The following is a 16548-nucleotide window of genomic DNA, read 5'->3' on the forward strand; positions in this document are numbered from 1 at the left end:
CATCCATTACACCATACTCATCCTCCATTACTTCATTCTCAGTCTCCATTATCTCAGCCTTAGCCTCTAGCTTATCTTTCAATACTTCATCCTCAACATCCATTACTCCATGCTCACCCTCCATTACATCATCCTGAGCCTCCATTACATCATCCGCCACCTCCATTACTCTATGCTGATCATCCATTACACCATGCTCATCCTCCGTTCTCATACTCCATTTCATCATCATCACACCTCATTTAATTATTGATCTTTAGTGATGAGCAAAAGGGTCAAACCTGTTCCATAATTATTTGCCTCATTTCACAGTGGATCTTTGCCAGCAACAATGTCCTTAATTGTTCTTAGTCCTACCACATCTACACCACATGTCTGAATTCACCATTGTTATCTGAGCTCTGCTCATAGACTAGAATCTCAGCCACCCTCCATTGCTCTATACTCTCCATCCATTACTTCATAGTCTCCCTCTGTTGCTCTATACTCTCCCTCCATTACTCCATACTCACCCTCCATTGCTCTATCCTCACCCTCCCTTACTCCATACTCCATACTCTCCCTCTGTTGCTCTATCCTCACCCTCCCTTACTCCATACTCACCCTCCATTGCTCTATACTCTCCCTCCATTAATCCATATTCTCCTTACATTGCTACATTCTTACCCTCCCTTGCTCTATACTCTCCCTCCATTACTGAATGCTCACTCCCCATTACATAATCCTCACTTTCCCTGATTTGTTTTCCAGCCTCATTCTGTTCTCACCTTCCATGGTGTTATCCCCACAATGAGGTCACCTTTCTACCTATTGGCCTGGATGGCACTCGCCATGGGCACCAGCTGTGGAGGGGCACCACCCGGCGGTGCCTCCCGTGGCCAGGGGGTAGATTCACTGTGTCCCCCACCCACAGGGATGCTTGACCACAGAAGACAGCAGCGGCAACCACTGTTCTAGTTGCTGGGATCCGGCACCGCTCCGCAGTTCGCACTACAATCAAGTAATTCTGCAAAACTATAACTCCCAGCAGCCATTGCTGCCAGGAGCTCACAGCAGCAATGGCTACTGGGAGCTGTAGTTTGCAGAGTTACTTGATTGGAGTGCGGACTGCGGAGCGGTGCCGGACCCCGGCAACTAGAACAGTGGTTGCTGTTGCTGTCTTCTGTGGTCGTTGCCAGGAAGAGGGGGATGGACGGACGGACAGGTGTATTGGGTACAAAGCCATGTCTCCCCGGAAATATCACTTGGGTTAAGCTTTAAGCATTTTTTTGCCAAGTAATACTGCTACATGTACATCGAAGTCCGGGGAACGAGCAGTTATTGGATATGTACCATTAACTAACCATTTGTCTAAGTCAGGGCTGGCCAAACCGGTCCTCGAGATCTACCAATGGTTCACATTTTCCAGACCACCTAGCTGGTGCACAGGTGTAGTCCTTACTAATTAAGATGTGCGGCATTCATTTCTAACTGACAGTTCTACAGATCTCCAGGAGGCCTGGAAAACATGAACTGTTGGTAGATCTCGAGGACCGGTTTGGCCAGCCCTGGTCTAAGTAATATCTGGGGCTAAGGAACGTAGCATGGAGCTAAATAAGGCATCTCAGTCTTTTGGTGTAAATGTGTGGGAGATACATATCCCCACGCTAATACAGCATTTGTTCTGCAAATTTATTTAGCAGTGATTTCATTTACAGCATCGATATTCCAGAGACACAATTTAGCACTAAGCTCCCCAGTATTTTGAATTGTAGACACATTTGTCTGGGCTATTCAGAAGAATTAAGTGAGTGAAACATGATAAACACAAAAAGTCAGATTTATATTGGTGTGCATTTAAAAAAAATGTGGTTCTTTAACTCATTCCGGTAAGAGATAGTCAGCGACTGCATTATTATAGGTCATTGTATCCATAAGAAGGCTCCTTCTTCCCTAATAGGTTTTTGACATATTGTAAACATGTTTATTAAAGTATAACATTGTATCACAGTGAAACCCATTTGTAATAAGCTGTATTTGCACATTTTTGTTGTGTTAACAATGCATTTTCCAGATGATTATAATTATTGTAATGACATACTTTGCTAGTATCATTGGGCTATCCCGGATTTCCGGGGAGTGTTCACTTGCTGAAGCTACTTAAGTTCACACTTGTTGATGTATTTGTATCCTGACGAAAGAACTGAAGTAAACGGGTTCTGAAACGTTGAAAAAAACAACGCTGACTTATTGGGGGTCATTCCGAGTTGATCGCTAGCTGCCGTTGTTCGCAGCACAGCGATCAGGCTAAAAATTGGCATTTCTGCGTATGCGTATGCACCGCAATGCGCACGCGCGATGTAAGGGGACAAAGTTCTTTGTGATTTTGCACAGGTTCTAGCGAAGCTTTCAGTCGCACAGCACAACGCAGGATGATTGACATGAAGTGGGCGTTTCTGGAGGGTAACTGACCGTTTTCAGGGAGTGCTTAGAAAAACGCAGGCGTGCCAGGGAAAATGCAGGAGTGGCTGCGCGAACGCTGGGCGAGTGTGTGACGTCAAAAGCCGTCCCTCCAACGTTGGATTCAACGCACACGAAGAGTAAGTCCAGGGCTGGTCTTGTTTTGCGCAAAATGTGTTTTCTGCCGCGTGGCTGCACAGGCGTTCACACTTCTGCAAAGCGAAAAAATACACTCCCCAGTGGGCGGCGACAATGCGTTTGCACGGCTGCTAAAAACTGCTAGCGAGCGATCAACTTGGAATGACCCCATTGTCTTTCTTAAAAGTTGCTTGGAGTGCCGCCTATACAGATATCTCTATCAACCAGTCTCCGGCAGGAGCAGGGTTCAAGGATGACTCCATCGCAGGCTAATTGATAGGCGAGGAGGAGTGCTGGCTATCTGCATTCTTATTTATATACTATATATATATATATATATATATATATATATATATATATATATATATAGTGTGTGTGTGTGGTGTAATATATATAAGGGGTACTACTGTGTAGCGTAACGTGAATAACGGACATTACTGTGTGGTGTAATGTGAGTAAGGGACACTACTGTGTGATGTAACATGAGGTGGGGTTACTATTGTGTGGCCATGCCCCTTTTTTGAAACACGTGACTTTCATATTTTAAAAATGGGGGGGCGCCAGTCCCTTACTTTGCCAGGGGTGATCTAGATACACCCCTGACCCTGCCTATAACTCTCCTCTATGTGTTTTTCTGCATTCTAATTGTATTGTATTTTGTACTTTCCATAGTTTCATCTTCTCAGTCATTCCTTATTACCACCACGCTGCACCGCCAGACCCTCTCAGTACCTCCTAACCCCCCACAAATCACACTATTACCCCATGACACTGATGGAATACTAATAATGATCTTCGTTATTACACGTACCATAACAACAATACACTTTCGTTCATTTAAAAGTTGCTCTCGTTTACTTGCTGGCAGGAGATCCTAAGCAAGTGAAGCGCTAGTTGCTGCTCCGCAGATATACATCTATATACTGAGAAATATATTTTCTTGTTCAGGAAAACAAGCTGCTGAGAAGTCAGATCCTCACAGGACAGAAGCTCCCGGATCTCAGTGAGGCGGCTGAACAGGAAAGAGGTATGATGACATGGGAGGGGGTCCAATGTGTTCATATTAATTACCCATCGGAACAAAGAGAATGCCACTGAGAGTGATAAGATCACTAAAGACAATGCAAAGGGAAGGGTGGAAATCCTAGTCATAGACCAAGTCTGTGCTGGAGCTGTTAATTCATGCTTAATTTAATTCCCAGGTGATTGACGTTGATCATTAGCATAAATGGGATGTGTTACATTTATTGTTGTATAATTGCAGTGGTCCCTGTAAGTTGTCTGTATCTCCAATAGTCTGGTGGCTGCTACTGAAACATTGGCTTACTGAAAACTGGACTGAAACAGTTCCATCAGGTCTTAGACAATTGGGCCAGTGTTCTTCTGCTCTCATTGTGGTAAATCAGACACCAGTATGTTACGGTCACACAGTCTCCGCTCACATACTAGTTCTTCTACATATCTGTTCCAGGGCCGTCTTAACAGCATTGAAGGCCTTGGGCAAAGCAATGCACTGGAGCCCCTACCCACCCATTTAGGGGAATAAATAAAAAAAAAGTCATAAAACATAACCCTCGTGGATAGCTCCAACCATCCACCAATCAACAAGCTGACAGCCATTCGCTGTCTGGCTGCAGGCTGGAGGCAGGTGGATAATGCTGCACTCTAATTGGTGGATAGCTCCAGGCATCCACCAATCAGCAAGCTGACAGCCATTCAGTGTCTTGCTGCAGTCTGGGAGGCATGTAGAGATTGCTAAAAATTATATATCAAGTATATAATAGACAGGCGCTGAAATGAGTGGTTCTTCCTAGCTGCTGTAAAATGGAGAAAGTCAATCTCCTTAACAAAGAACACAGAAAGAATATAGAAATTACAGCGCTAATACAACTGATGCTAATAATGTATGAATTTATTCACTAAAACAAACTGATTTATCAAATATATATAAAATTAATGATAAAATATAAAAATGCTCATAGACCAATGCGTGGACAGATAATAAGCTCTTCAGAAATAGCCTTATTAAGGCAAAGGTCCATGTGTTAATATTCGGACAAAAAGTCTAATTTTAACCAAGACCAGTGTGGTTTATTACCCATCAAGTGTTCCAATGCATGGATCCGGATCCAGGTCCTTACTTGTGGAATGGATTCTGGTTCACAGTCTGTTAAGATGACGCCTTAATGTCCTGCACACTGTGTTCCGTTTTAGATGAATCCTGGAAAATTCATTCCTTGTTGGACCAAGCTGGAATCGGGATCCTGGTTCACATATAGCAGAAAGATGGGTCGTTCTGCGACCCCGTGGACACCAGCCTGTCCGAATATTAACACAATTAAATCAGTTTGTTTTAGTGAATAAATTCATACATTATTAGCATCAGTTGTATTAGCGCTGTAATTTCTATATGTAGAGATTGCTGCCTGGCCACTCTGATTGGGTGAAATTAACAATCAGAGCAGCCAGGCAGCATTCTATACTTGCCTCTAAAGAAACTCTGCAGGCAGCAGCCCAGGAGGCAGGTACCCTTTGGCCCAGGTCCCTAGAATTAGGGAGCCGGGGGCAGTTGCCCAGTGTTCCTAATGTATACGTTAAGATGACTCTGATCTGTTCTCCGTTTTACTGGAGTATCAGGAGATAGACCTAAAGTCCATGACTTATTTCACACTGTCCCTCCTGCTCTAGAACATGTCTGAGAGTCCATAATATCTACCCGGTCTTCCCAGTTATAACCAGAGCTGAAAGGTGACATTCTGCTCGCGTCGTATCCAGCACAACACTCACTTCTCATGCATTTGCCAATAGCAGGAATAGCACATGCTGTATTTATCTTTCTCAGAGGAGGTTTTCACCACGCTACATTAGAGTAGAAGCCTGCTGCCCAATGATAAGAACCCAGAGGGCCTGATGGAGGCTTAATCATGTCCTGCTGTGGTCAGTCTGAACTTATCAGGGACCACTAGTCCACTAGATGCTGGTATTCCGGGGGAAGGCAGCCGGCGTGGCAGGAGAACCAGCTTCATGGAAAACTCAGGTTTTACTTCTTTATTAAGTGGTTATTTCAGGATTATTTATTGGAGAAATGCATACTTGCCTACCTGACCCTCTCCATGAGGGAGAAAATGCTCTGTTCCTGGACTTTCCTGGTAATCTATGATTGCCATCACCTGTGGTGAGCTAGGTAATTGATAAGTAAGGTGTTTCACCACAGGTGATGGCAATCATACATTACCAGGAAAGTCCAGGAACAGAGCATTTTCTCCCTCATGGAGAGGGTCAGGTAGGTAAGTATGGGGTAATGTTCCTCCTCTGCACAGAGGATTCAGTAATGTTCTCTTTACTTATATGTAAAACTGAAGGCAGCTAACATCGATGTAAATGCAAGCTGTTGAGTATTCTTATCACTGATTAATAAAGGATGGCATATTCTCACGCAGGCAAAGTTCACAGAGGGCGTCAGCGGAGCTGGGCAGAAGTATAAATACGTCTGCTTTCTGATGGACCTTTGGCATCAGATATAGGGGGTCATTCAGAGTTGATCGCTCGCTAGCTAGTTTTAGCAGCCGTGCAAACGCTGTGCAGCCGCCCACTGGGGAGTGTATTTTAGCTTAGCAGAAGTGCAAATGCTTGTGCAGCCGAGCTCTGCAAAAACAGTTTGTTCAGTTTCTGAGTAGCTCTGAACCTACTCAGCGCTTGCGATCACTTCAGCCTATTCGTGTCCGGATATGACGCCATACACCCGCCCAGCGAACGCCCAGCCACGCCTGCGTTTTTTCAGACACGCCTGCATTTTTGCAAACACTCCCTGAAAACGGTCAGTTGACACCCAGAAACGTCCCTTTCCTGTCAATCTTCTTGCGGCCGCCAGTGCGACTGAAAACTTTGCTAGAACCTGAGCACAACCACAAAGATCTTTGTACCCGTACGTCGCACGTGCACATTGCGGGGCATACGCATGCGCAGAAATGCCATTTTTTCACCTGATCGCTGCGCTGTGAAAATCAGCAGCGAGCGATCAACTCGGAATGACCCCCCATAGGGTGGTATATAGTATAGGGAAATGTATGCAGTCCTGCACACACAGGGATCTGCAGACGGGTTGCGTTCAGTGCTGCAGCAGATCCTTACTGTCTCCTAGGTATCAGGATTGTGGAAGGAATAACAGTAACTGCATTATCGTTTCCTTCCAGGCCCTTCTCCTGTCCACTGTCTGTCCGCCGATGAAGAAGAAGAGGCTAAGGGGGAATCGGATGTGATGCCCAATATCCCAGATATCTTGTTACGAAAGCTGCGCGTTCACAAAGGCCTTCAGAACAGGTAACCAATCATTGCAGCGCAGCACCCGCTATTATGATTGATTAGCTCAGTCAATGCTCTACATTATTTGACATTAATGCTGAGAAATAAAGTTATTATATACAAATAGGGCTACATATACTATTGTATGACCAAAATAAGGTTATTTGTAATGATGGTTTAATTATATTAACTTACTGTAGCACGTAATGGATAGCATTACTGCCTCACAGCACTGAGGTCTTGGGTTCAATTCCCACCAAGGCCCAAACAGTGTGTAGTTTGTATGTTCTCCCTGTGCTTTCATGGGATTCCTCCGGGCACACTGGGAGGGGCACCCCTCCCATCTGCCCCTGATTATTTTAATGAGGAACCCCTGCGTTGGCAGACTGCATATTGAATGAGGCACTATTAATGGTAAAACCTGAATACATTTATATTGTTTGTCAGTAATGGGGAAGAGTTTGGGCCGTGAGGCCCCCTGGGTTGGTGTGGCCCGGCTGCTTCAGGGCATCACAATGTAATACTTCATTTAGCATTTTACAGCACCTTATTTGTTTGTTTGTTTGTTTGTTTGTTTATTTGATCAATTTAGCATTTTGAATACATTTATCATTATCTCTCACCCATGTAAAATCTAACACATGGGAGGTTATTCAGGGATCCGGTCTGAAGATCGACAGTGTCTAGGTCGACAATGTTTAGGTCGACCACTATAGGTCGACAGTCACTAGGTCGACATGGATGGAAGGTCGACAGGGTTTCTAGGTCGACATGTGCTAGGTCGACAGGTCTAAAGGTCGACATGAGTTTTTTTAATTTTATTTTATTTTTGTAATTTTTTCATACTTAACGATCCACGTGGACTACGATTGGAACGGTAAAGTGTGCCGAGCAAAGCGGTAGCGGAGCGAAGGCACCATGCCCGAAGCATGGCGAGCGAAGCGAGCCATGCAAGGGGACGCGGTGCGTTAATTTGGGATCCCGGTCACTTTACGAAGAAAACGACAGAAAAATAAAAATCCTCATGTCGACCTTTAGACCTGTCGACCTAGCACATGTCGACCTAGAAACCCTGTCGACCTTCCATCCATGTCGACCTAGTGACTGTCGACCTATAGTGGTCGACCTAAACATTGTCGACCTAGACACTGTCGATAAAACGAACCACACCCGGTTATTCAGACCTGACCGCTCCTCTGCGAATTTGGAGAGGTTTGCGATCAGATAGTCGCCACCCAGACAGAGTGAATACCGCAAGTCTGCGTACGGCTTTCGAAAAATCTCAACAATCTCCGGTCAGCTGCAAATCCGTTCACAACTCACTCACTATTGAAGGATTTTTCCAGTCTGTACGCAGCCCAGGACCTACTCCTACAGTGCGATACAAACAGGCAGATCGGGGCCGGAGCTGATGTCACACACCCTCCCTGAATACGCTTGGCCACGCCTGCGTTTTTCCTGACACTCCCAGAAGACGGGCAGTTACAAAACCCCCAAACGCCCTCTTCCTGTCAATCAACTTGCGTACGGCTAGCGATCAAACAAGTCGCTGGATTTTTTTTGCTGTTTGGCCTTGTGCATGTGTACTACGATCCGTATGCATGCACAGTCGGTCGATAATCACCCGGCTTGCAAATTCACACAACAGCGATCTGGTCCGAATAACCTTCATAGTACAGTAGCTGCTATTACTTATATAACACCCTCTCACACATTACTTGCTTATCTCTCACTAGTGTGGTGCCTTGGGCAGTTTGGTTGGGCAGGCCTGAGGGTGTCCCGCACCCCGGACTTGAACCTTGTTGGAGAATGTTAGGGACCTACCTGATGATGAGGTCACATGGATGTTGTGGGTAGGCTCATACTTTTGGACAAAATTATGCAAAGAGCCTCATTTTGTTAAATTGCTAAATTTATTACAATTATTTTGATAAGTAAAGTTTGGAGAGTGCACCTGCGTTCTTTTTTTTCTGTGTGTGGCACCAAAAGTCTCGGGTTGGTAGCACCTCTTATGATGTTTAGTTAGAGTGTGCAGTACTTTAGCCAGTTTGAATTAACCATCTGTGATTAAGCATATATAGCCTTAAAACCTGGACGGTTAGGGTGCCTTGTGCACCGAGCGTGTGAATGCCTACAGTAGATTTTGATCTTTATCTATATTATTGACCTGATGAAGCTGAAGCTGAGATGATGTGTGACGGGCTCGCTCGGCTGTCTCTAATCTATATATCATGGATGTCTCGTTTCCTCCAGTCTTCTACCTTTTCCTGTTTCTTCTTTATGTTACTGTACATCGTGCTCACTTCATGTAGAACGTTATCTTTTCCATTCTAGTGCACCGGCGCTGACGGAAAAGGAAGTAGAGGTGAGTCACATGTAAAAACACAAGCAAGTCTATCTGTAACACGCTCCCTGCACTATAACTCATATTGCTCAATCCAATTACCTGAGACTTTATCGCAGGTGTAAGTGCGACCGTATGCCACAGGGGAGCACGGGACTTGCAGATTTTTGTTCGCAACCCCATCGGTCTGTGTACAAATCTCTGTGAGTCCGTGGAGAGATCGGGCCATGAGGGGGGCGTATTGCGGTACCGTTTGCAAGCCGCTGCAACGGCAACTCTCCGCCTTGGCGGGTAATTGATTTGACCCTGTTATAATCTCCATGCAGACATGTTGAGATGTGGTAAGTAGGGTGGAGCGGGACGTTCCACAGGGAATGTAGGCTGCATGTGGTAATATATTTAATTCTGCTGCCAAAGTCAAAAATTATATTTCAATTAACAGATCAAGATATTCAAAAGAAATCTTTTTGGAAGCACAAAACCTCCTCCGATTTTTTTGCCATTCCTGTGGGGTGGAGCTAATTGGATGCTGAACTTCTCTTTCTGTGGGATGTTTTCTGCCTGTGCACACTGAGGTGTGCCTGAGGGCGGAGAGTTGGCGAGCACCTTGTGTTTTGCAATGTGTATGGGCTGCGTGTTATAATAGATCTCCTGCAATGCCGCAAAACTCTAGGCTGGTTATGTGCGTGACCAAACATGCAAAACAAATATACACTGTGTGTGACTTTATATCTTTTCTGGACTGAAAATGGCCTGTGCATAACGTTCAAGTAAAATGTAATTCTGAAGACGTTCCAGCGCTTAAATCCAGTGTAAATTCATGGCATTGCTCGACAGGAGAGGTCATAATGTTGCAGGAAAGAATACTACCTGCAGGAAAAGCACATTATCGTCAGAAATAGCATACTACCGACAGGAAGAGCACACTACCGGCAGGGAAAAGCACACTACCGGCAGGAATAGCACACTACCGGCAGGGAATAGCACACTATCGGCAGGAATAGCACACTACCGGCAGGAATAGCACACTACTGGCAGGAATAGCACACTACTGGCAAGGAAAGCACACTACCGGCAGGAATAGCACACTACCGGCAGGGAAAAGCACACTACCGGCAGGAATAGCACACTACCGGCAAGAATAGCACACTACCGGCAGGGAAAAGCACACTACCGGCAGGAATAGCACACTACTGGCAGGGAAAAGCACACTACCGGCAGGAATAGCACACTACTGGCAAGGAAAAGCACACTACCTGCAGGAATAGCACACTACCGGCAGGGAAAAGCACACTACCGGCAGGGAAAAGCACACTACCGGCAGGAATAGCACACTACTGGCAGGAATAGCATACTACTGGCAGGGAAAAGCACACTACCGGCAGGGAAGAGCACACTACCGGCAGGAATAGTACACTACCGGCAAGGAAAAGCACACTACCGGCAGGAATAGCACACTACCGGCAGGGAAAAGCACACTACCGGCAGGAATAGCACACTACTGGCAGGAATAGCATACTACTGGCAGGAATAGCATACTACTGGCAGGGAAAAGCACACTACCGGCAGGGACGAGCACACTACCGGCAGGAATAGTACACTACCGCAGGAATAGCACACTACTATCAGGGAGAAGCACACTACCGGCAGGAAAGGCACTCTACCGACAGGAACCCTTTCATGTTTTGGGCTAAACACGAATAAACAATATCACCAGTAAAAACCCCCGCTGTGTATCTGCTCAGCCCCTTGGTCTGTCTTTGTTACTGTCTTGAGTCTGTTTGTACCCGCCAGACATAATATATATTGTCCATGTGCAATGTTCCAGAACGTGTTTGTCCAGCTGTCCCTGGCGTATCGGAATGACAGCTACACGCTGGAATCGCGGCTGAATCAGGCTGTGAGAGAGCGGAACCTGACGGAGGAAAATAATGAGAAGGAATTAGACAACTTTAAGGCAGCTGTGGTGGTAAGAATCCGGTTATTCCTGAGGAAATAACCACTTGGCCCATATCTAGTCTGCCCCCTTTTTATGCCGGTGTTTTTGCAGTTGAGTGATTATCGGCAATTTGCTCACGCTACTCAGGGTACCTTAGCGATGGCGCTCGCAGTGAGGATCTATTTGCAACGTGATTGACAGACAGGAGACGTTTGTGGTTGGGCATCAGGGAGTGGTGGCAAAAACGCAGACGTGTCTGGACCATTTTCCAGAGGTTTTCAGGCTGCAATCCCATACAGAGAGCACATGGCTCAGGGGCGTATTAAGAGAGGTGGGGGCCCATGTGCAATCTCCATTCGGGCCCTCTCCTCTCTAGCAGGCAGCAGCAGTGACAGTGACTCTGAGAACTGGGTAGTGTGCAGCTGCAGATCTACAGGAAATTGGCCATTTTCTTGGTGATTCTCCCTACTGCACATGCACAAAACACCGGGAAAATGGCCACCGTGCCATTAGCTCTGACTCCCTCCTGTAATCAGGTAAGTCAGACACAAGTAGTAAATATAAAGCGATGTGCATTATGGTATCTCCTCCTTCTGACACATATTATATCTCTGGCCTCCTTCCAGTCCTCGGTGTCGCTGTGGCAGAATAGCGAGCAGCGGGAGGAGTACCAGAAGTTGCTGGAGGACATTGCTGTGCTTCACCGTCTCACCACCAGACTCTCCAGCCGAGCGGAGATGGTTGGAGCTGTGCGACAGGTATGCCTCAATCTGAATGTGTCTGTTGTGCACCCTCAGACAGATGGGGCTATTTAGCAGTTGTGCGTCTTTGTCTAGGAAAAACGTATGTCCAGGGCCACAGAAGTCATGATGCAGTATGTGGAGAACCTGAAGAGGACGTATGAGAAAGACCACACGGAACTAATGGAATACCGGAAACTCGCTAATCAGAACTCTAGCCGGAATTACAGTGGATCCGGTAATCCAGACATGTTATTATCTAAAATCACATGTGAACGTCACTTCATATGTGTCACTTTATTTGTTAAAATACTAGGAAGCACATTTACAGATGTGTATAATGGGGGTAATTCCAAGTTGATCGCAGCAGGAACATTTTTAGCAGTTGGGCAAAACCATGTGCACTTCAGGGGGGCAGATATAACATTTGCAGAGAGAGTTAGATTTGGGTGGGTTATTTTGTTTCTGTGCAGGGTAAATACTGGCTGCTTTATTTTTACACTGCAATTTAGATTTCAGTTTGAACACACCCCACCCAAATCTAACTCTCTCTGCACATGTTATATCTGCCCCCCCTGCAGTGCACATGGTTTTGCCCAACTGCTAAAAAATTTCCTGCTGCGATCAACTTGGAATTACCCCCAATGTCATTGTTATCAGTACACGTTTCTTTTTAACTACAGGGAGATGCACTGTGGTGACGTACTGCAGCTGTGTATGTGTTCTGTGGCTGTGTATGTGTTCTGCAGCTATGTATATGTTCTGCAGCTGTGTATGTGTTCTTCCGCGGTGTATATGTTCTGCAGCGGTGTATATTGATTATGTTCTGCAACTGTGTATATGTTCTGCAGCTGTTTATATGTTCTGCAGCTGTATATAAATATATATATATATATTCTGCGGCTGTGTATATGTTCTGCAGCTGAGTATATGTTCTGCTGCTGTGTATATGTTCTGCAATTGTATATATATTCTGCAGCTCTATATATTCTGTGTGTGTGTGTGTGTGTGTGTGTGTGTGTGTGTGTGTGTGTGTGTGTGTGTGTGTGTGTATAGGGATGCAGTAAATTTACCTACAATCAAAATCCAGACGGTCAAAATACCGACAAGGTCAAAATACCGACATTTAAAATGTTGACAGGTCAAAAAGTCAACATGAGTTTTTCATTATTTTTTTCATTGAAACCGATTTGTTCATACTTTACAACCCTTGAAGGGGGAATATAATAGTGTGCCGAATGCAGTGAGCCATGCGAGGGGACGCGGTACACTTATACGGTATCCATGTCGACCTATGTTGACATACACACCATAAAACAATGAAAAACTTGTGTCGACTTTTTGACCTGTCGACATTTTGAATGTCAATATTTTGACCTTGTTGGGATTTTGACCAACGGTCAATTGTTGTCGGTATTTTGACCGTCGGTATTTTGATTGTAGGTATTTCATACTAAACCTGTGTTTATATATATATATATATATATATAGCAAACGAACGGTGAGGCAGCACTCAGAAACTTTGAAGAAGTGCAAATTTATTCTAAATGCATCAACGTTTCGGGGACGCAGCCCCTTCGTCAGGATCCTGACAAAGGGGTTGCTTCCCCGAAACGTTGATGCATTTAGAATAAATTTGCACTTCTTCAAAGTCTCCGAGCACCATTCGTTTGCAGTGATACAGAGGGGGGCTACCCTTCAGAGGAAGGCACCACGAGCGACTATACGTTTGCAGTTAGGGGCTGCTCGAGTGTCGGGTCATTTGGAAGCTTCTGTATGTATGTATATATATATATATATATATATATATATATAAAGAGAGAGAGAGAGAGAGAGAACAGAAAAAATGCAGCTGCACTCGGAGGCTTAAAATATAAATCCATGTATTCAAACCATTAATCCAATGTTTCGGGGCTACAACGCCCCTTTTTCATGGTGAGTGTTGAGAGATATATATATATATATATTTATTCTGCAGCTGTGTATTCAGTATGTTCTGCAGATGTATATACATTCTGCAGCTGTATATGTATGTTTTCCTGCATCTCTGACAATTTAGTGCATGTATCATTGTAAAATAAACATTTCAAATTTCTTAGTTGTACTGTGTGCGCGCGCCAAAAAAATGGGTATTCCACATGGGGCGTGGCCAATGAAAATGGGGGCATGATACACAAATGACCCCAATAGTGCAGTGCCAGATACACATATGCCCCAATAGTGCCAGATACACATATGCCCCCAATAGTGCAGTGCCAAATACACATATGCCCCCAATAGTGCCAGATACACATACGCCTCCAGTAGTGCAGTGCCAGATACGCATATGCCCCCACAGTGCCAGATATACCCTACAGTGCCAGATACAAATATGCCCCCACAGTGCCAGATACACATATGCCCCGACGGTGCCAGATATGCCCCACAGTGCCAGATATGCCTGCACAATGCCAGATACTTATATGCCCCCACAGCGCCAGATACACATATGCCCCCACTGTGTCATATACACATATGCCCCCACAGTGCCAGATATGCCCCCACAGTTCCAGATATCCCTGCACAGTGCCAGATACACATGCCCCCAAGGTGCCAGATACACATATGTCCCTAGTAGTGTAGTCCCAGATACACATATGCCCCCACGTTGCCAGATATGCCACCACTGTGACAGATACACATATGCCACCACAGTGACAGATACACGTCACCACAGTGACAGATGCACATATGCCCCCCAATAGTTCCAGATACACATATGCCCCCATGGTGCCAGATACACATATGCCCCCCAATAGTGCCAGATACACATATACCCCCACAGTAGCAGATACACATATGCCCCACAATAGTGCCAGATACACATATGCCCCCACGGTGCCAGATATGCCCCCACTGTGCCAGATACACATATGCCACCAGTAGTGTAGTTGAAGATACACATATGCCCCCCAATAGACCAGATACACATATGCCCTCAGCAGTGCAGCTCACCATTGCTGCTGCCTGGGCCCAGCTCCTCAGTTTCAGGGAGAGGAGAGCGCAGTGAGCACTTCTCCTGCCCTCAGTCCTGTCTCCTGCGGCGCTGCGCCAGTCAGAGCTCTTGGTATGGCAGCTCCCAATTGGCTGCCGGTCCGTGAGCTCTGATTGGCTCCCGAACCGGTGTTTGATTGTAAATCCCCCCCTGCCACCGCTGGACTTGGAAGAAGAGAGACCTGGGCAGGAGAGGAGATGCACATGCTGCGTTTTAGTCTCCCCAACACAGGCGTACCGGCTGTGAATTTCTTAACGGTACGCAGTACCGCCCTGTACCGCCATACTTGCAGCACTGGACGTATGTATACTGTAGCTGGCTTATTGCAACTTTATTTACATTCCCTTTCATTGCCTACTTGGCCTTCACCAATCTGCTGTAATCAGAATAATACAGGAGAGGTATCTATGCAAGGGTTGAAAACATACATTGTAGGCGGAGGGGGACGCACTCAGGGGTGATTCTAGAGAGGAGGGGGCTTGTGTGCAGGCTCCGTCTGGGCCCCCAACTCTCTAGCCGGCAGCACTTAGCTCTGGGCACTAGGGTCATCCTAGCGCTTTCCCAGAGCCTAGAGCGCATGCGCAGATCTTCGGTAAAATGGCGCTGCACCATTTTCCCAGTGATTTCTACCATGCTGCTACTGCACCACGGGCCTCCAGAGGGTAAGTATTAAAAATAAATATGCCAGTAGGCGCACTAATTTAGGGAGTATATAGTACAAGCCCAAGACTTAGCTCTGGGCATATGTTCACAGCCTACATGGTATTTATATTATTGTATTTAGGGTCGTATCACGCTAAACACTAATTATAAACTATAATTATGTAGAAAACAAGATAAATATAATTAAAGTGCTCGTTGTTTGATATCATTCCAGAAGACGGCGTCCCTCGCTCCTCCCGCTCTATGTCGCTGACCATTGGCAAGGTACTATTGCAGAATTCTTATCTCCGTTTTATAATTAATTTTATATCTACTAATTATTATTGTGCTATAGATACAGATGACAGGAATAGAGGTAGTCTGGTACAGATTATTGATGTGATAATCGCATAGAATACTATAAACTGGCTTCATCCGACGCGTTTCTCCAATAACACAATTTCTTCAGAGGCACAAATAATGGCATGAGAGAGGGAGTATTGAGACTATAATAGCAAGTAGGGAAAAAATAAAATGCAGTTGATCGTTTCATAGTGACACTAGTACTTGATGTATCAAGCAGTGAAAAGAGTGGAGAAGTTTCCCATAGCAGCCGCTTCTCCATTCTTTTCTCTGCTTGATACATTCCCCCTGTGTTTTGCACATGATTAATATCTCACTTTAGAGGAGAAAGAGGCAGAGATGGGCGATTCTCTACCCAGCTCCTTTTTATAAAAACATGAAATATTTACATGATTTGACCCCTAATCAAGCACTGTGGAGTAAATTTACTAAAGCTTCTAAAATTGAAAAGTGGTGATGTTCCCATAGCAACCAGTCAGATTCTGTCTATCATTGTCTAGGATGCAATAGAGAAATTATAGACAGACTCTCATTGGTTGCTATGGGCAACATCACCACTTTTCACTTTCAGAAGCTTTAGTAAATTTACCCCTATATTTCTAGAGAT

The 16548-nt window shown here is 45.3% G+C and overlaps 1 protein-coding gene across 1 annotated transcript in view; it reads left to right on the forward strand.

The window, feature by feature from the left end:
- IRAG1 (inositol 1,4,5-triphosphate receptor associated 1) overlaps positions 1-16548 on the forward strand; it is a 196888-nt gene that overhangs the window by 122751 nt on the left and 57589 nt on the right. Inside the window, exons 7-13 of the mRNA XM_063944160.1 lie at positions 3526-3604; positions 6771-6897; positions 9214-9244; positions 11052-11192; positions 11789-11920; positions 11999-12140; positions 15814-15863. Of these exons, the coding sequence (XP_063800230.1) occupies positions 3526-3604; positions 6771-6897; positions 9214-9244; positions 11052-11192; positions 11789-11920; positions 11999-12140; positions 15814-15863 (702 nt within the window). The remainder of the gene's footprint in view (positions 1-3525; positions 3605-6770; positions 6898-9213; positions 9245-11051; positions 11193-11788; positions 11921-11998; positions 12141-15813; positions 15864-16548) is intronic.

The sequence above is a fragment of the Pseudophryne corroboree genome, chromosome 11, assembly GCF_028390025.1.
Source record: "Pseudophryne corroboree isolate aPseCor3 chromosome 11, aPseCor3.hap2, whole genome shotgun sequence".
NCBI classification, from domain to species: Eukaryota; Metazoa; Chordata; class Amphibia; order Anura; family Myobatrachidae; genus Pseudophryne; species Pseudophryne corroboree.